Source organism: Scyliorhinus torazame, chromosome 8, assembly GCF_047496885.1.
Source record: "Scyliorhinus torazame isolate Kashiwa2021f chromosome 8, sScyTor2.1, whole genome shotgun sequence".
NCBI lineage: Eukaryota > Metazoa > Chordata > Chondrichthyes > Carcharhiniformes > Scyliorhinidae > Scyliorhinus > Scyliorhinus torazame.
In genome coordinates, this window is record NC_092714.1 from 128,664,843 (window position 1) to 128,684,960 (window position 20,118).

Sequence of the window (20,118 nt, forward strand, 5' to 3'; positions counted from 1 at the left end):
TTTATTTTTTTCAGACCAAAGAAGGAATTTTAAATGAGAGACGTAAGTAAACCTTAAACTCTGTTTGAGGATATCACAGAGCATGGCACGTCATCATGGAGATTGGTGGAGCATAGGAAGATTCTCTGGTTTCAATTTATCTGGGTGTTTGCTGAGAGTTTACTTGCAATTTGGATCTGATGTGGCAGTTTGCAGCTCACTCAGAGAAAATAGCCAAAGCAAATGACAGTTAGACCTCCAATGTAAGCAGAGAAAATGCTAATTTCATTCACCACGTGGAAGGCAAGTGAGGCTTAATTTCAGTTTGGATTTCATGAGGGGAACAAATGCTGGAAGAATGCCTAGTTCGAAGCTAGTGGAAAGATTTACAGTGGTCCTCAGAGTCTTGAACGTAAGCAGGCAACCAGTAGATTAGTATGGAAGTATTGAGAAAGTAACCAGAACAAGGGACTGAGATGTCCACAGTTGGATGGTAAATGGAATTTTTACCTCATGGAATAACTGAAACTGAAGAGAATTAGTTTCCAGAGAACTGTGGCACACTTATGGCTGGTCCCTAGAGAAGTAAATAACTTTTGATGTCATAAAGTTTAAGAAAATTCTTGAAGTAAGTGAAACTGTGCATAACCTATACAGGTTACTAAGTTTTGCTTTGTTTATTTACAACAACGCTTGTTTTGTTTAAAATAAAAGTAAAATATTGTGAATATTCTATTTGTTAAAACATGGTGTTCAGACTTCTCTTCAAATGTTAACGGTCCCCGTCAGGCTTATAACAAGTGTTTGAAAGATTTACTGTTCCAACTGACTTTTTGCTCTTGCTCTTTTCAAACACTGTTTAATAAAAAGCGTTTGGTTCAAAAAATAATAATGTTTCTCTACCGCGTAGAGCAAATGTACCTTGGAACAGATGTATATTGATATTTGTACTCTTGATGAATCAGGTATTCCCTCCTCCCACCCTGCCAGGCCTTTTACAAGTCTGTGAGCTGTCATTATGTTATGTAAGCATTGTAGTTAATGCAAAAGAAGGGAGACTTCAGTTTTCATATTGACTGTTCAGATCAAATGGAAGGATAAGTTCATGGAATGCATTTGAGATGATTTTTGAGAAAAATATTTTATGAAACCCAACACCAAACTCGTTATTTTAGATTTTGGGTGGAATTCCCCCAAACCGGTCATGGAAGGTTTGGTGCCAGGCAGGCTAGAGGAGACAAAAAGTTGGAAACCTGCGGGCATAAAATTACGTTGCAATTCTCCCATTGGTGGGTTAATGGCACGTCTCTTTCCTGCTGGCAGGTGGTGCAAACACCATTTGCATCTCATGAATTCTCATTAAAACAGCTGGCCGCCGGAATCTTGTCAGGTCCTCCAATCTTGCGTCACACCAGCGGGAAATCACATCGGCGCCAAACCCAATTGGTAAAGGCTGGTGTGCACAAGATGGCCCTCGAGGTAAGTACAACATGCAAAGCCGACCTGCCATAGTACTGCACTGCTCCTGATTAACTGTACTCAGCCTGCCCATCATCTCCATGGACAACACCTTGCTGCTGGACCCATGATCCCTCCTGTGTCACCAACTCTGATCAGTACCGTACCTGGGGTTGGGGAGTACAGGGGCCTCCTTCCCTTTGGTTCCGCAGACCAGTCCCTATCTGGATCGCACTGTGCTGCGGGAGTCGTGTAGCCACCGCAGCAAAGGTCTAAAGTTTGATCGGGGGATGCGAGGGCAGAGGGAAGACTGAGCAGAGGGAAGCTGGACCCGAACAAGGCTGCATGACATGCACAGAAACAAGGGGGTCTGAAAGGCAAGCACATATATTACTGAAACGGTATGAATACAGATGGCAGATTATGGGGTGTTAGTGTGGCACATTAGGAATGGTTCGCAAGAACAATGAGCAGATTGGGGCTGCAGTGCTTTGCGAAGGTCACTGTTTGTCGTAATCCTCTTTGGAAATGGGAACTATGTCAAGTCTCCAATTTTTGAAATACAGAGCTGGCAGACGGGAGTTCGAGTGCAGAATTCCTGTTGCGAAATAGAAAGAAGTCAGAGGTTGGGTGAAATGCACATCCCCTGTGTGATGTGCCACACCCAGAATGGATAGAGATTGGAGTTACATAGAACAGCACAGAACAGGCCCTTCGGCCCTTGATGTTGTGCCGAGCATTGTCCGAAACCAAGATCAAGCTATCCCACTCCCTGTCATTCTGGTGTGCTCCATGTGCCTATCCAATAACCGCTTGAAAGTTCCTAAAGTGTCCGACTCCACTATCACAGCAGACAGTCCATTCCACACCCTAACCACTCTCTGAGTAAAGAACCTACCACGGACATCCCTCCTATATCTCCCACCCTGAATCTTATAGTTATGCCCCCTTGTAACAGCTACATCCACCCGAGGAAATAGTCTCTGAACGTCCACTCTATCTATCCCCCTCATTATCTTATAAACCTTATTAAGTCACCTCTCATCCTCCTCCGCTCCAAAGAGAAAAGCCCTAGCTCCCTCAACCTTTCCTCATAAAACCTATCCTGCAAACCAGGCAGCATCCTGGTAAATCTCCTTTGCACCCTTTCCAATGCTTCCACATCCTTCCTATAATGAGGTGACCAGAACTGCACACAATACTCCAAATGTGATCTCACCAGGGTCATGTACAGTTGCAGCATAACCCCGCGGCTCTTAAACTCAAGCCCCCTGTTAATAAACGCTAACACACGATAGGCCGCCTTCGCGGCTCTATCCACTTGAGTGGCAACCTACAGAGATCTGGTGACATGAACCCCAAGATCTCTCTGTTCCTCCACATTCCTCAGAACCCTGCTGTTGACCCTGTAACCTGCATTCAAATTTTTTCTACCAAACCTCGCACTTATCAGGGTTAAACTCCATCTGCCATTTTTCGACCCAGCTCTGCATCCTATCAATGTCTCTTTGCAACCTACAACAGCCCTCCACCTCATCCACTACTCCACCAATCTTGGTGTCATCAGCAAATTTACTGACCCACCCTTCAGCCCCCTCCTCCAAGTCATTGATAAAAATCACAAATAGCAGAGGACCCAGCAGTGATCCCTGTGGTACACCGCTGGTAACTGGTCTCCAGTCTGAACATTTTCCATCCACCACCACCCCATGTCTTCTATGTGATAGCCAGTTACTTAACCAATTGGCCAAATTTCCTTCTATCTCACACACCCTTACTTTCTTCATAAGCCGACCATGGGGAACCTTTTCAAACGCCTTACTAAAATCCATGTATACGACATCAGCTGCTCTACCTTCATCTACACACTTAGTTACCTCCTCAAAGAATTCAATCAAATTTGTGAGGCAAGACTTACCCTTCACAATGTATCCTACATCGACTAGTTACTTTTGTTAGAGCAACAAGACAGATGGGATGGTAGTGTTGTGAAAATCTTGTTGAGAGAGTGTGTTGATATGTGTCAGAGCCTTGAAGAGAGGGTACATGATGGCATTCTGAGAGTTTGATAGTGGAGGAAGCTGAGAGGGCATTTACCCAGATAGAGCAGATTAGATCATTCATATGCTTCCTGCACTGGATGGTGCTTTGAGGGCAGTTGACAGCCACACTCACCTCCTGGGCAAAGGCCTCCCAGGTTGGTGTGCTATTTTGAGCCATCCCTGGGGTGGAGGACATGCCGGTGGACCCGCGCACGCCAAATAAGCGCCTTGAGTGTTCTGCCACTGAAAGCCAGTGCTACCTTCTTGCAGCTGTTAGCTTCTTCCCTCTGGGTTCTGGACATGTTGGAGGTCTGGTCAAGACAGGTGGGTTGGAGAGCATATGGGTGTGTGCTGGACTAGTATTTAAATATGGCATTTGGATGTTTGAACTCATCAGTTGAGGATGGACGGATGAATCAGCTGCTGGTCTGCCAGGAGAGTTGGAGGGGAACCTGTCTGTACATAATTAATGAGGTTCCAAACACTGAATCTGTGTCAGGATCCTGCCATTCTGGCCAGCGGGAGAGCCTGCCGTTGCACTTCTCTCATGCTTTGTTTTGTGTAATGAGGCAAAATTAATTAGTAATCACATAGTAAACAATCTTTGGGGGGGGGGGGGGGAAGGAAAGGGTTAATAAAATGATTGAAGGAAGAGGGTTCACAATGGGCGTGATTCTCCGGCTGCGTTTCGCTCAAACGAGAGCACAATATAACCGGAGAATGCCGGGAGAGGCCAGTAGCGAGCCTCCTCAAGTCACACGAGACGTCAGAATTGGAACTCCGCCCCAAATGGGCGGGACCAAATGGCACTCACAGAAGTAGGTCTTAAACCTTCTTACGACCTACCTGCGTGGGATCACCGCCCCCCCTCGACTCTTCGGCCTCCCCAGGGAAGTTGCAGCCGGGCGCCAATCAGTGCTGGTCCACACAAACGTGGACCAGGCGGAACGGCACCCGGAGTGTCTCCCGGGCCATCATAGACCCCTGGGTGGTGAGGGTGGCTTCCTGCCCCCCCCCCCTGGAATGTGTGCATCATGGCATTGCCTAGCTGCCACCTTGGCACTGCTAAGGTGCCTGGATGGCACTGCCAAGCTGGCTGGAACACTGCATGGGTGCCAGAGCGGCAGTGCAGGGTGGCACTGTCAGGGGGCAAGGGGGTCTATGCCCATGAAATGAAGGTGGAGGGTGGATTGAAGGGTGGGGGGGGGGGAGAGTGTAGGGCAGGTAAGTAGGGGCCTCTGGGAGGTTGGAGGGGTGATGGGTGGGGTCCTAGAAGGGAGGGGGTGCTGTAAGGGGGCTTGGGGGGAGGGGGGGCTGAAGTGTAGATCCCCAAATTTCTTTCTCTGTCAGTCTGGCCTCAATAAAAGTTGAGATGGATTCGCACGTAAAAAGAAGTTATTTATTTAGCTTGCAAGCTTGATTCATTTCATAGAAATATAAGAGACATCCAGTTTCCTATATCCCAGAAAGCGAATGAACAAAGAAACAAAGGGATCTCTGCAAATCAATTCAAATGGTATCAAGTTTCACATACTCGACGGACATAGGTCAGCCTATGTCCCTCCTGACCTGTTCGATCTATTCTGATTGGCTCACTTCCAATCCCTTTCTCTGGCCCCTATCAATGCAGCATCACTCTCATAGACACACCTCTTCCTGCTTTTTCCATGCGGTCTCAAACCCCTTTGTCCCTAACTGCCAGAATCAAAGTGGCTTATTTCTACATTACATTAACTAGTATCTCTAAAGTAACTATTTTATATCACATTCGTCAGAAGAGGGGGGACCCTCAGGGACCCCAAAGCAGGATGTCCTCACTTGGGGGGTGGGGTAGTGTCTATTTGTTTGGGGGGTGACATTGCCCATGGGTAGTGGGTGTGGGGGACCCATAAGCTCACTTGGAGATCGGGGCACCCTTTCAAAATGGCAGCCCAATCTCTGAGCTCAGCTCCCCAGTGCTAAAAATAATTCTGAGTGTGGGCTAAACCGTGAGAAACTCCCCAGGGCCCCAAAAAGTGACTAAGTGTCATTGAATAGCAGTGGGGAACTCACTGGCAAGAGCCGGCGGAAAACCCCCTGAGAAACCCGCCACAAATCTTTGGGGAGAATCGCGCCCAATATGACAGAATTGAACTTTGAGTTTGAGAGTGACATACTTAAGTCTGAAGCTAGAGCGTTAAATGTGGCCATTTGCAGAGGTAAGAGGGGCAAGCTGGATAAAATACATTGGGAAATCAGATTTAGAGTTATGATGGTTGGAAAGCATTGGAAGACATTTAAGTATTTCATAAATCTCAATGAATCTACATTTAGTTGAGAAATAAAATCTCCATGGGAAACTGTGGGTCTAACTGAGGTACTAAGGACTAACCTAAGAGTAATATTAGATTAAAAGAAGAAACTTAAAACTTTGCGAAAAAGGGTATAAACAAGAAACTGAAGAGAATTTTAGAAGTCGGTAAAGAATGACCAGAAATTTGAACAGGGAAAAAACAGAAAATGGGAGTAAACTAGTAATAACTATAAACACAGAATATAAAGGCTCCCATAAGTGTTTAAGAAGGAAGAGGTTGCGAGAGTAAATGTGGATTGTTTGAGAAAGTTGCCAGCAATGTGGATAATGGGAACGTGTGGGTGTGCTGTACTTAGGTTTCCATAAGACATTTTACATGGTGCCAAATCAAAGATTACTATGCAAAATAAGGCCTCGTGGTGTAGGGGGTAACATATTAGCGTGGATTTGAGGATTGGTTAGCTAACAGGAAACAGGTCATTTTCGGATTGACAAGATGTGACGAGTGGAGTTCCACAGAGATCAATGCTGGGGCCTCAACTATTAATGATATATGTCAATGACTTAGATGAGGAAACCAAGCGTGTGGTTACTAAATTTGCAGATGACACTAGGACAGATAGGAAAGTAAGTTCTCAAGAGGACAAAGGAGTCTGCAAGGTGACATAGGTTAAACGAGTGGGTAGAAATTTGACAGATGGGGTATAATGTAGGAAAATGTGAACTTGTCCACTTTGGCAGGAAGAATAGAAAAGTAGCATGTTATTTAAATAAAGAGAGATTGCAAAACTCTTGAGATGCAGAGCTGCCTTGGAACATGAATCACAAGAAGCTAGTAGGCAAGTACAGCAAGTTATTATATTCAAAGACAAATGGAATGTTGTTTAGTGCAATGAGAATGGACTATGAACATGGGTATGTTTTGCTGCAGTAGTAGAGTATTGGTGAGGCCACATCTGGTACCATGCACAATTTTGGTCTCCTTTATTTAGAAAGGATATAGAACATGGAACATAGAACAGTACAGCACAGTACAGGCCCTTCGGCCCACGATGTTGTGCCGACCATTTATCCTAATCAAAGATCAACCTAACCTACACCCCTTCAATTTCATGCTGTTCATGTGCCTGTCCAAGAGTTGCTTAAATGTCCCTAATGACTCTGACTCCAGCCCTCTGCTGGCAGTGCATTCCACGCACCCATCACTCGCTGTGTAAAGAACCGAACTCTGACATCTCCCCTATACCTTCCTCCAATCACCTTAAAATGATGTCCCCTCGTGACAGTCGTTTCCGCCCTGGGGAAAAGTCTCTGGCTATCCACTCTATCCATGCTTCTCATCACCTTGTACACCTCTCTCAAGTCACCTCTCTCCCTTCTTCACTCCAGTGAGAAAAGCCCAGCTCACTCAAACTTTCTTCATAAGACATGCCCTCCAATGCAGGTAGCATCCTGGTAAATCTCCTCTGCACCCTCTCCAAAGCATCCACATCCTTCCTATAATGAGGGGACCAGAACTGGACACAATATTCCAAGTGTGGTCTAACCAGGGTTTTATAAAGCTGCAGCAAAGCTTTGGGGCTCTTAAACTCAATCCCCCTGTTAATGAAAGCCAACACACCATACGCCTTCTTAACAACCCTATCAACCTGGGTGGCAACTTTGAGGGATCTAAGTGCGTGGATCCCAAGACCCCTCTGTTCCTCCGCACTTCCAAGAATTCTGCCTTTAACCCTGTATTCAGCATTCAAATTCGACCTTCCAAAATTAATCACTTCACATTTATCTAGTTGAACTCCATCTGCCACTTCTCAACCCAGCTCTGCATCCTGTCAATGTCCTGTTGTAACCTGCAACAGCCCTCGACACTATCTACAAGTCCACCAACCTTCGTGTCATCGGCAAACTTGCTAACCCACCCTTCCACTTCCTCATCCATGTCATTTATAAAAACCACAAAGAGCAGAGGTCCCAGAACAGATCCCTGCGGGACAACACCGGTTATCGACCTTGAAGCGGAATACTTTCCATCCACTACCACTCGCTGTCTTCTTTTGGCCAGCCAATTCTGTATCTGGACAGCCAAATTTCCCTGTATCCCATGCCCCCTGACTTTCTGAATGAGCCTACCATGGGGAACCTTATCAAATGCCTTACTGAAATCCATATACGCCACATCCACTGCCCGACCATCAGTGTGTCTCGTCACATCTCAAAGAAGTCAATGAGGCTTGTGAGGCATGACTTGCCCCTCACAAAGCCATGCTTACTATCTTTAATCAAACTATGTTTTTCGAAATAATCATAAATCCTATCTCTCCAAGTCCTTTCCAATATTTTGCTCACCACAGACAAAAGACTGCTCTGTAATTCCTAGGGATTTCCCTATTCCCTTTCTTGAACAAGGGAACAACATTCGCCTCCCTCCAATCATCCGGTACTACTCCAGTGGAGAGTGAGGACGCAAAGATCATCGCCAACGGCGCAGCAATCTCCTCCCTCGCTTCCTGTAGTAACCTTGGGTATATCCCGTCAGGCCCAGGGGACTTATTTATCCTGATGTTTTTCAAAATTTCCAGCACATCCTCCTTCCTAATATCAACCTCTTCGAGTCTATTAACCTGGTTCACGCTGTTCTCATGAGGATACAAGTGTGTTAAAGCGGTTCAGAGAACATTTACTCGACTGATATCAAGGATAAGGAAAGGTTAGACAGGTTGGTCCTGTATCCACTGGAATTTAGAAGATTGAGAGGTGATCTCATTGAAACAACATCCTGATGGGACTTGATACGCTGGATGCTGAAAGGATGATTCCCCTTTTGAGAGAGACTGGAACTAGGGGGGCCATGTTAAAGGAGTCTCCCATTTAAGACCGGGATGAGAAGAAATGTTTTCTTGTAGAGCGTCATGAATCCTTGGAACTCTTCATAGGAGAGTGGTAGAGGCAGGGTCATTTAATTTGTTTCAGGCAGAGGTAGATGGAGAGTCTATGGATATTGGGGGCAGCCTGAATGTGGAGTTGAGGTCACAATCCAATGAGCAATTGATCTTATTGAATGGTGAAGCCAGCTCGAGGGGCCAAATGCCCCACTCTTAATTTGTATGTTCACATATATGTAAAGTAGGTGACTGCAGAGATAATGCATGTATTGTGTATTAGTAGTGATTTTCCAAAATGCCCTTGATTTGGAATGGTTACACTGGGTTTGAAGATAGCAAATTTAGCACCACTATTCAAACAGAAAATGGAGGAAGAGAGAAAACTGAGAACCATAGACCAGTTAGCCTGACATTAGTCAAAGAGAATGTGTTGGAATCCACTATTAAGGAAGCTCTACAGGGCACTTAGAAAATGATAATACGGTTGAATTTCCGGTGGTGGCCATGAAGTAAGTGGTTGCACATTAAGTGGCTCCTGCCTGATGTTGGATTCTTTGGTCCTTTTCGCTCGAGTTCAATAGGGCCATGGGAGCCCTATTCAGGAATAAACTGCGATTTGGGGTGCTGTATCTTGCTCGATTGTGGGTCGCGTATGAAGGGCAGAAACACTATTTTGATATGCCGGAGGGGGCTCGTAAGTTCCTAAGAGACCATGGACTGAGGGACTTTTGAGAACATTGGAACTCTGGTGGATTCAACTGTGAAATGGACTGGAGGTGCTGAGCTCGGGGGGGGGGGGGGGGGACGTTTTGGTTTGTGCTGGGTTATTATGTTTGGCTTTGTTTATATTACCTACTGGGTTTAGATAGTTATCTGCATTAAGGCAGAATTGTTGTAACTTCCTATCCTCGCAGTGTTGGATCTATATATACTAAAATGTGGGGTCTTTGGGCAGTGCATCGGGGAGGGAATGAAGGAGTTTGGGAGGGCACAGAGAGGAGAGATGTTTTGGGAGGGAAGAAGCTGTTGCCTCGTGTGGGGGTCACCCTGCTAGCAGGTAAAGCTAGTTAACTGGAGTGAAGCGGGAGACAGAATGGAGGCGGGAGAAGGGGGTACACTAGGGGAGGGGGTAGAGTGGTGAAGGAAGAGTGGGAGTGGTGGGGAAGGTGGAGGTAGTGGTGGGAGGAGGGGAGTAGAGTGGTTGGGGGGGGAGAGGGGTAGAGTGGTGAAGTGGGAGTGGCAGAGTGGTGGGGGGGGAGGAGAGTAGAGTGGTGGGGGAAGGGGGGTAGAGTGGTGGGGGCGAGGAGGGTAGAGTGGTGGGGGCAAGGAGGATAGAGTGGTGGGGAGAGGGGTAGAGTGGTGGGAGGGCAAGGGGTAGAGTGGTGGGAGGGCAAGGGATAGAGTGGTGGGAGGGCAAGGGGTAGAGTGGTGGGAGGGCAAGGGGTAGAGTGGTGGGAGGGCAAGGGGTAGAGTGGTGGGAGGGCAAGGGGTAGAGTGGTGGGAGGGCAAGGGGTAGAGTGGTGGGAGGGGAAGGGGTAGAGTGGTGAGAGGGGAAGGGGTAGAGTGGTGGGAGGGGAAGGGGTAGAGTGGTGGGAGGGGAAGGGGTAGAGTGGTGGGAGGGGAATGGGTAGAGTGGTGGGAGGGGAAGGGGTAGAGTGGTGGGAGGGGAAGGGGTAGAGTGGTGGGAGAGGAAGGGGTAGAGTGATGGGGGAGGAGGGTAGAGTGGTGGGAGGTGGGGGTTAGTGGTGGGAGGTGGGGGTTAGTGGTGGGAGGGAAGGGGTTAGTGGTGGGAGGGGAGGGGTTTAGTGGTTGGAGGGGAGGGGTGGTGAGAGGGGAGGGGTGTAGTAGTGGGAGGGGAGGGGTGTAGTGGTGGGAGTGGAGGGGTGTAGTGGTGGGAGGGGAGGGGGTAGTGGTGGGAGGGGAGGGGGTAGTGGTGGGAGGGGAGGGGGTAGTGGTGGGAGGGGAGGGGGTAGTGGCGGGAGGGGAGGGGGTAGTGGCGGGAGGGGAGGGGGTAGTGGCGGGAGGGGAGGGGGTAGTGGCGGGAGGGGAGGGGGTAGTGGCGGGAGGGGAGGGGGTAGAGTGGCGGGAGGGGAGGGGGTAGAGTGGTGGGAGGGGAGGGGGTAGAGTGGCAGGAGGGGAGGGGGGTAGAGTGGCAGGAGGGGAGGGGGTAGTGGCGGGAGGTGAGGGGGTAATGGCGGGAGGGGAGGGTGTAGAGTGTTGGGTGGGGACGGGGGTAGAGTGGTGGGAGGGGAGGGGGGTAGACTGGTGGGAGGAGAGGGGGGTTGGGTGGGGACGGGTGTAGAGTGGTGGGAGGGCAGGGGGTAGACTGGTGGGAGGAGAGGGGGGTAGAGTGGTGGGACGGGAGGTGGTAGTGATATGGGGGGAGGGTGTAGAGTGGTGGGAGGGGAGGGGGTAGAGTAGTCAAAGGGGAGGGGAGAGCACAGGCGAGGGGGTAGAGGGGAGGGAGGGGAGGGGGTAGAGGGGAGGGAGGGGAGGGGGTAGAGGGGAGGGAGGGGAGGGGGTAGAGTGGTGGGAGAGGAGGGGGTAGAGGGGTGGAGAGTAGAGTGGGTAGATGGGTGGAGAGTAGAGTGATGGGAGGGGAGAGGGTAGCGTGGTGGGAGGGGAGGGTAGTAGAGTGGTGGGAGGGGAGGGTAGTAGAGTGGTGTGAGGGGAGGGTAGTATAGTGGTGGGAGTGGGGTAGAGTGGTGGGAGGGCAGGGGGTAGACTGGTGGGAGGAGAGGGGGGTAGAGTGGTGGGACGGGAGGTGGTAGTGATGTGGGGGGAGGGTGTAGAGTGGTGGGAGGGGAGGGGGTAGAGTAGTCAAAGGGGAGGGGAGAGCACAGGCGAGGGGGTAGAGGGGAGGGAGGGGAGGGGGTAGAGGGGAGGGAGGGGAGGGGGTAGAGGGGAGGGAGGGGAGGGGGTAGAGTGGTGGGAGAGGAGGGGGTAGAGGGGTGGAGAGTAGAGTGGGTAGATGGGTGGAGAGTAGAGTGATGGGAGGGGAGAGGGTAGCGTGGTGGGAGGGGAGGGTAGTAGAGTGGTGGGAGGGGAGGGTAGTAGAGTGGTGTGAGGGGAGGGTAGTATAGTGGTGGGAGTGGGGTAGAGTGGTGGGAGGGGAGGGGGTAGAGTGGTGGGAGGGGAGGGGGTAGAGTGGTGGGAGGGGAGGGGGTAGAGTGGTGGGAGAGGAGGGGGTAGAGTGGTGGGTGGGGTGGGGAGTAGAGTGGAGGGAGTAGAGTGGTGGGAGGGGAGGAGGTAGAGTGGTGAGAGGGGAGGGGGGCAGAGGTGGTAGGGGAAGAGGGGGTAGAGTGGTGATAAGGGAGGGGGTAGAGTGGTGGTTTGGGAGGGGGTAGAGTGGTGGTTTGGGAGGGGGTAGAGTGGTGGTTTGGGAGGGGGTAGAGTGGTGGTTTGGGAGGGGGTAGAGTGGTGGGAGGAGAGGGGGTAGAGTGGTGGGAGGAGAGGGGGTAGAGTGGTGGGAGGAGAGGGAGTAGAGTGGTGGGAGGAGAGGGGGTAGAGTGGTGGGAGGAGAGGGGGTAGAGTGGTGGGAGGAGAGGGGGTAGAGTGGTGGGAGGAGAGGGGGTAGAGTGGTGGGAGGAGAGGGGGTAGAGTGGTGGGAGGAGAGGGGGTAGAGTGGTGGGAGGAGAGGGGGTAGAGTGGTGGGAGGAGAGGGGGTAGAGTGGTGGGAGGAGAGGGGGGTAGAGTGGTGGGAGGAGAGGGGGTAGAGTGGTGGGAGGAGAGGGGGTAGAGTGGTGGGAGGAGAGGGGGTAGAGTGGTGGGAGGAGAGGGGGTAGAGTGGTGGGAGGAGAGGGGGGTAGAGTGGTGGGAGGAGAGGGGGTAGAGTGGTGGGAGGAGAGGGGGTAGAGTGGTGGGAGGAGAGGGGGTAGAGTGGTGGGAGGAGAGGGGGTAGAGTGGTGGGAGGAGAGGGGGTAGAGTGGTGGGAGGGGAGGGGGTAGAGTGGTGGGAGGGGAGGGGGTAGAGTGGTGGGAGGGGAGGGGGTAGAGTGGTGGGAGGGGAGGGGGTAGAGTGGTGGGAGGGGAGGGGGTAGAGTGGTGGGAGGGGAGGGGGTAGAGTGGTGGTTGGGGTGGGGAGTAGAGTGGAGGGAGTAGAGTGGTGGTAGGGGAAGAGGGGGTAGAGTGGTGGTAAGGGAGGGGGTAGAGTGGTGGTTGGGGAGGGGGTAGAGTGGTGTGAGGAGAGGGGGTAGAGTGGTGTGAGGGGAGGGGGTAGAGTGGTGGGAGGGGAGGGGGTAGAGTGGTGGGAGGGGAGGGGGTAGAGTGGTGGGAGGGGAGGGGGGTAGAGTGGTGGGAGGGGAGGGGGTAGAGTGGTGGGAGGGGAGGGGGTAGAGTGGTGGGAGGGGAGGGGGTAGAGTGGTGGGAGGGGAGGGGGTAGAGTGGTGGGAGGGGAGGGTGTAGAGTGGTGGGAGGGGGTAGAGTGGTGGGAGGGGAGGGGGTATAGTTTTGGGAGGGGAGGTGGTGGAGGGGAGGGGGTAGAGTGGTGGGCGGGAGGGGGTATAGTTTTGGGAGGGGAGTGGATAGAGTGGTGGGCGGGAGGGGGTATAGTTTTGGGAGGGGAGGGGGTGGAGGGGAGGGGGTAGAGTGGTGGGAGGCGAAGGTTAGGGGGGTGGGAGGTGAGCTGCTAGGAGGGGAGGGGTGTTAGACGGATGGGAGGAGAGGGGGATAGAAGAGAGGGGGTGGAGAGAGGGAGCTGGAGGGGAGGGGTGTTGAGGGGAAGGGATGTAGAGGCGGGTAGAGGGGAAGGGGTAGGAGGGGAGGAGTTTAGACGGGTTGGAGGCGAGGGGATAGAGGGGAAGGGGTAGATGAGAGTGGATAGAGGGGAGGGGTTGGAGGGGAGTGGTTAGAGGGGAGGGGGTTAGAGGGGTGGGGAGCGAGGGTTAGAGGGGAGGGGGTGGTGGGGAGGGGGTTGGAGGGGTCATGGGGAAGGGGGTGGAGGGGAAGGGGGTAGAGAGGAGGGGGGATAGAGGAGAGTGGGGTAGAGTGGAGGGGGGTTAGAGGGGGGGGGTCGAGGGGTGGTGGGATAGAGGGAGAGGGGTAGAGCGATGGGAGGAGAGGTTTTAGGAGGGGAGAGGGTTAGACAGGTGGGAGGTGAGGGGAGGGGGTAGAGTGGTGGGAGGGTGATATACCAGCAATGACTACGAGACAAATGGTGAACTATTGTGGCTTTATTGTGCCAAATGTAAAGCCTCCTGTAGCTGGACCCAAGAATGGGGGCAATGCAGGAGAGCGTACACTTTTATACAGAGCCTGCTGGGTGGAGCCAGCAGGCTGGGATTTACCGTAATAACTGTAGTACAATGGCAATGCACCATAATACATGTAATGTATGTTCAGTGGTTTACCACATTCACCCCCTGTTTAAAAAACAGAGTCCAGCGGGGATGAAGCGAAGTTACAGGTCGAGTCTGTCGGGGGTTTTGACCTTCCGCCTCGATCGCCTTAGCCCCAGCTGTGGTGTGGGTGCCGATGTGAGTACCTGCGACTCCGGGGGCGTGTTGTCCTCTCCTTCACCCAGTAGATGAGCCGGTGGGGGGGGGGGCGGGTGCTGCCAGGGTGGGGCTGGCGGTGATAGTCGCTGGTGGGGGGGGAAATGACGCAGGCGTGGGGGTGGCAGTGGTCGTCAGCGGGGAGCAGGGGAGACGGTACCAGGTCGGGGGCGGTGGTGATGGTGGATGGGGAACCAGCGGGTGCCAGGTCCCGGAGGGAGACTGTATCCTGCCGCCCGTCATGGTGTGCCACGTAGGCGTACTGTGGGTTTGCATGGAGGAGGAGGACTTTTTCGACGAGGGGGTCTGACTTATGGGACCTCGCATGCTTCCGGAGGAGGACGGGCCCAGGAACTGTCAGCCAGGTCGGGAGCGAGGCCCCGGAGGTGGACTTCCTGGGGAAGGCAAACACACGTTCATGAGGGGTCTCATTGGTAGCAGTGCACAGGAGCGACTGGATGGAGTGGAGCACATCGGGGAGGACCTCCTGCCAGCGGGAGACTGGGAGACTCCGAGACCAAAGGGCCAGCAGGACGGCCTTCCAGACCATCGCGTACTCCCTCTCCACCTGTCCGTTTCCCCGGGGGTTGTAGCTGGTAGTCCTGCTCGAGGCGATGCCTTTGCTGAGCAGGAATTGACGCAGCTCATCGCTCATGAACGAGCCCCGATCACTGTGGGTGTAGGTGGGGAAACCGAACAAGGTGAAGAGACTGTGTAGGGCCTTGATGACAGTGGCAGAAGTCATGTCAGATATGGGATGGCGAAAGGGAAACGGGAGTACTCATCAATGATGTTGAGGAAGTTCACGTTGCGGTCAGTGGAGGGGAGGGGGAAGTCCATGCTGAGGTGCTCAAGGGGCGGGGAGCCTTCACCCTGTGCGCTCTGTCCGGCCGGTAGAAGTGCGGTTTGCACTCCACACAGACCTGGCGGTCCTTGGTCACGGTCCTGAACGCCTCGATGGAGTAAGGCAGGTTGCGGGCCTTGATAAAGTGGAGGAACTGGGTGACCCCCGGGTGACAGAGGTCATTGTGGAGGCCCCCAAGTTGGTCTACTTGTGCGCTGGCACATGTACCACGGGACAGGTCATCTGGGGGCTCATTGAGCTTCCCAGGACGATACAAGATCTCATAGTTATAGGTAAGAGTTCGATCCTCCACCTCAAGATCTTGTTGTTCTTAATCTTGCCCCGGTGTATGTTGCTGAACATGAAGGCAACCGACCATTGGTCAGTGAGGAGAGTGAATCGCCTGCCGGCCAGGTAATGTCTCCAATGTCGCACAGCTTCCACAATGGCTTGGGCATCCTTTTCGACAGAGGAGTGCCGAATTTCGGAGGCATGGAGGGTACGGGAGAAGAAAGCCACGGGTCTGCCCGCCTCGTTGAGGGTGGCGGCCAGAGCCACGTCCGATGCGTCCACCTGAAATGGGAGGGACTCGTTGACTGCGTGCATCGTGGCTTTGGCAATGTCTGCCTTGATGTGGTTGAAGGCCCGGCGGGCCTCAGCAGTCAGAGGGAAAATGGTGGACTTGATGATTGGGCGGGCCTTGTCCACATAATTAGGGACCCACTGGGCGTAATATGAGAAGAATCCCAGGCATCGCTTCAGGGCCTTTGGACAATGAGGGAGGGAGAGTTCCAGGAGGGGGTGCATGCGGTTGGGGTCGGGCCCTGGGACTCCATTTTCCACAACGTAGCCAAGGATGGCTAGGCGGGTTGTGCGGAAAACTCATTTCTCCTTATTATAGGTAAGGTTAATCAGTTTTGCGGTGTGGAGGAATTTCTGGAGATTCGCATCGTGGTCCTGCTGGTCGTGGCCGCAGATGGTGCCGTTATCCAGATACGGGAACGTGGCCCGCAGCCCGTACTGGTCAACCATTCGGTCCATCTCTCGCTGGAAGACCGAAACCCCATTGGTGACGCCGAAGGGAACCTTAAGGAAATGGTAGAGGCGGCCATCTGCTTCGAATGCCGTGTATTGGCGGTCCTCCGGGCGGATGGGGAGCTGGTGGTACGCGGATTTCAAGTCAACGGTGGAGAAGGCTCGATACTGCGCAATCTGGTTGACCATGTCACATATGCGGGGAAGGGGGTACGCATCGAGCTGCGTGTACCGGTTTATCGCCTGACTGTAGTCGATAACCATCCGGTGCTTCTCTCCAGTTTTCTCGACCACCACTTGAGCTCTCCAGGGGCTGTTACTGGCCTCAATGACCCCCTCCCGCAGAAGTCATTGGACCTCTGACCTGATAAAGGTCCTGTCCTGGGCACTGTACCGTCTGCTCCTCGTGGCGACGGGCTTACAGTCCGGAGTGAGATTCGCGAAGAGCGAGGGTGGATAGACCATTAGGGTCGTGAAGCCACAGACGGTGAGGGGGGGGGGCAGGGGTCCACCAAACTTTAGGGTGAGTCTCTGGAGGTGGCACTAGAAATCGAGGCCCAGTATCAAGGCAGCGCAGAGATGGGGGAGGACGTAAAGTCTGAAGTTACTGTACTCTACGCCCTGTACCGAGAAGGTCGTGACGCAGTACTCCCGGATCTGTATGGAATGGGATCTGGAGGCCAGGGAGATTTTCTGGGTCACGGGGAGAACCGGGAGGGAGCAGCGCCTTACCGTAGCTGGGTGTATGAAACTCTCCGTGCTCCCGGAATCGAAGAGACAGGTCGTCTCGTACGGTCGTTGTAGCGGTCGCGAGGTTGCAGGGCCAAGACTGGTCGAGGGTGATGGAGGCGAGCTGCAGAAGGTGGTGGGAGGGCTGGTCGGCGGTGGCGTTGGTATCGGCGGCCAGCATACGGCCAGGCAAGCAGGGGTCCTGGGGTGCGTCCCAAGATGGCACCGCCCACGGGGCGCACATGGCGGGCGACATCCTAGATGGCGGCGCCCATGGGCCACACGTGGCGGGCGACGGTGAAGATGGCGGTGCCCCTGGATCGCACATGGGGGATATTGCGGTAGTGATGTTGGTCCTAGGAACTGCAGCGACCGATCGGGCCTGGCAAACGGTGACAAAGTGGCCCTTCTTGCGCCACACGTTGCAGGTCGCGCTCCGTGCTGGACAGCGTTGTCTGGGGTGTTTGTTCTGGCCGCAAAAGTTGCATTTGGGGCCTCCAGAGTTAGTTGGCTGCCGCACGGCACAGGCATGCGGTGCACCCGGGTCGGATGATGGCGGGGCCCATGGCGCCCACGAGGGTGTCGCGCGGTCGGGGGTGTAGGACTCCAAGTTGCGGGAGGTTTCTTCTAAGGAGTTCGCGAGCTGTACTGTCTCTGTGAGGCCGAGTGTACCCCCTTCTAATGAGCGCTGGCGGATGTAGTTGGACTTAATGCCCGTGACATATGCGTCCCTGATCAGCAGCTCCATGTGTTGGACTGCTGACACCGCCTGGCAACTACAGTTTCTGCCAAGTAGCCGCAAGGCACGCAGGAAATCGTCCTGAGACTCCGCCGGGAGTTGCCGTCTCGTGGCCAGGAGGTGCCTGGCAAACACCTGATTTACAGTCCTGATATACTGTCCTTTCAGTAGTTCTATCGCCTCCGTGTAGGTCGGAGCGTCCAGAATGAGGAGGAAGACTTGTGGGCTCACCCGTGCGTAGAGTAGTTGGAGCTTCTGTAGGTCTGAGATGACTTTGGTGGATTCTCCGAGATAGCCTTCAAAGCAGGCTAACCAGTGCTCGAAAGTCGCTGTGGCGTCGGCTGCGTGTGGGTTCAGCTCCAGGCGATCCGGCTTGAGTAAGATGTTCATCTTCAAAATTCTAACACAATAAATTGATATACCATCAATGACCACGAGACGAATGGTGAACTATTGTGGCTTTATTGTGCGAGATTTAAAGCCTCCTGTAGCTGGACCCAAGAATGGGGGCAGTGCAGGAGAGCGTACACTTTTATACAGAGCCTGCTGGGTGGAGCCAGCAGGCTGGGATTTACCATAATAACTGTAGTACAATGGCAGTGTACCATAATACATGTTATGTATGTTCAGTGGTTTACCACAGAGGGGAGGGGTTAGAGTGGTGGGAGGGGAGGGGGTTAGAGTGGTGGGAGGGGAGGGGGTTAGAGTGGTGGGAGGAGAGCTGGTAGGAGGGGAGGGGGGTTAGATGAGTGGGATAAGAGGGGGAGGGAGGTGGATAGAGGAGAGAGGGTGGAGGGGAGGTGGTGAAGGGAATGGGGTAGAGCAGTAGGGACGTAGGGGGAAGGGGGGTAGAGGAGGTGGGTAGAGGGGTGGGAGGAGAGGGGAGGGGTTTAGATGTGGGGGTTGTGGAGGGGATGGGCTAGAGGGGCTGGGGTGGAGGGGAGAGGCTAGAGGGGAAGGGAGGAGGTGGAGGGGAGGGGTTAGAAGGGAGGGGGGTGGAGGGGAGAGGGGAGGAGGTTCAGGGGAAGGGAGGGGGCGTAGAGGGGAGTGGGTTAGAGAGATGGGAGGAGAGGTGTAGGAGGTTTGATAAAAGGCAGCCAGTGGATGTAGCATATTTGGATTTGGAAAATGCATTTGATAAAGTGCCATGCAATAGGTTGATACATCGGTTGATAGGGGCTCTCGGGGTTGAGATAATATATTTGCAAGGAGATTGGTTAAAGGACAGACAACGGAGGAGGAAGAGATTAATCATTTTCAGGTGGGCAAGTTGTTGCTACTGGCGCTGGAAGAATCAGTTCTTGGGCTTCAACTTTTTGCAATCTATATTCATGCCAAATGAATCCAAAGTAATGTATCCAAGTTAGCTGACACAACAAAGTGAGGTAAGAAAGTAAATTGTGCGAATGTCACGAGGGGCCTGCAAAGGAAAATAAACAGGTTGAGCGAATGGGCAAGAAGGTGGCAGCTGGAGTATAATGTGTAATGATGCAATTTGGAGGAAGAATAGAAAAACAATACTTTACAAATGATGATAAACTATTAAACATGGGTGTTCAGAGGCACTTTTGAGTGCCCTTGTATGCAAAATATGCAAGTGACAGCTAGCAATTACAATCAATAGTTTGTTGACCTTTATTGTGAGGGGGCTGGAGAACAAGTGAAAGTCAAAACAAAGTGGGTCTGACAGCAACTGTGGAGAGAGAAACATTTATGTTTCAGGTCAGTGACCTTACATCAGAAATGCTGCATCAAATGTTAAAATATCAAAACAGAACTTCACTGTGGAGCCCTGTTGCTCCTTTAGAAATGGTGTACTGTAGATTTCACAATTGGAAGTTCCTTTTACATGTTTGACTCCTGCTGTTTAGTCTTGGGGCAAAAGAACAAAGAGGAAACGAGAATTTATTTGCTTAGTGAGTTCTGATGAACTGGAATGCATTGCCTCACATTGTGAAGGAAGTAGTAACTTTCAACAATGCATTGGATAAATATATTTGATGAGAAAAATGTGCAGGGTTATGAAGATAAAGCAGGGGAATGGGTCTAATAATAATCTTTATTGTCACACATAGGCTTACACTGCAATTAAGTTACCGTGAAAAGCCCCTAGTCGCCACACTCTCGTCTGTTTGGGTACATTTTGCTGTAATGTCATTGACCTGAAACATAACCATGATGTGGAGATGCTGCCGTTGGACTGAGGTGGCACAGTAAGAAGTCTTACAACACCTGGTTAAAGCCCAACAGGTTTGTTTCAAAACACTAGCTTTCGGAGCGCAGCTCCTTCCTCAGGTGAATCACCTGAGGAAGGAGCTGCGCTCCGAAAGCTAGTGATTCGAAACAAACCTGTTGGACTTTAACCTGGTGTTGAAAGACTTCTTACTGAAACATAACTGTTTCTCTCCACAGTTGCTGTAGGGATACTGCAAAGATAGGGAAGTGCAAATTTTGCTAACCGTGTTATTTATTGCACTGTTTATTTTAGCCTTCCGGAAAAAAGTTAGCTTCAGCTGTGACTACTCAGGAGCCAATAAAGTCTGAACCAGACAACAGGCCTAAGGGTGAGTGTAATAGTGGATTAACATGCTGTTTTTTGTGTTCCTAACATTAAATGCAAAAGAAA

The 20,118-nt window shown here is 52.3% G+C and overlaps 1 protein-coding gene across 2 annotated transcripts in view; it reads left to right on the top strand.

Annotated features, from left to right (window-relative positions):
• sh3kbp1 (SH3-domain kinase binding protein 1) overlaps positions 1-20,118 on the top strand; it is a 442,493-nt gene that overhangs the window by 285,024 nt on the left and 137,351 nt on the right. For both annotated transcript variants that reach the window (XM_072514175.1, XM_072514176.1), the window contains exon 7: positions 19,981-20,056. In XM_072514175.1, coding sequence (XP_072370276.1) covers positions 19,981-20,056 — 76 coding nt within the window. The remainder of the gene's footprint in view (positions 1-19,980; positions 20,057-20,118) is intronic.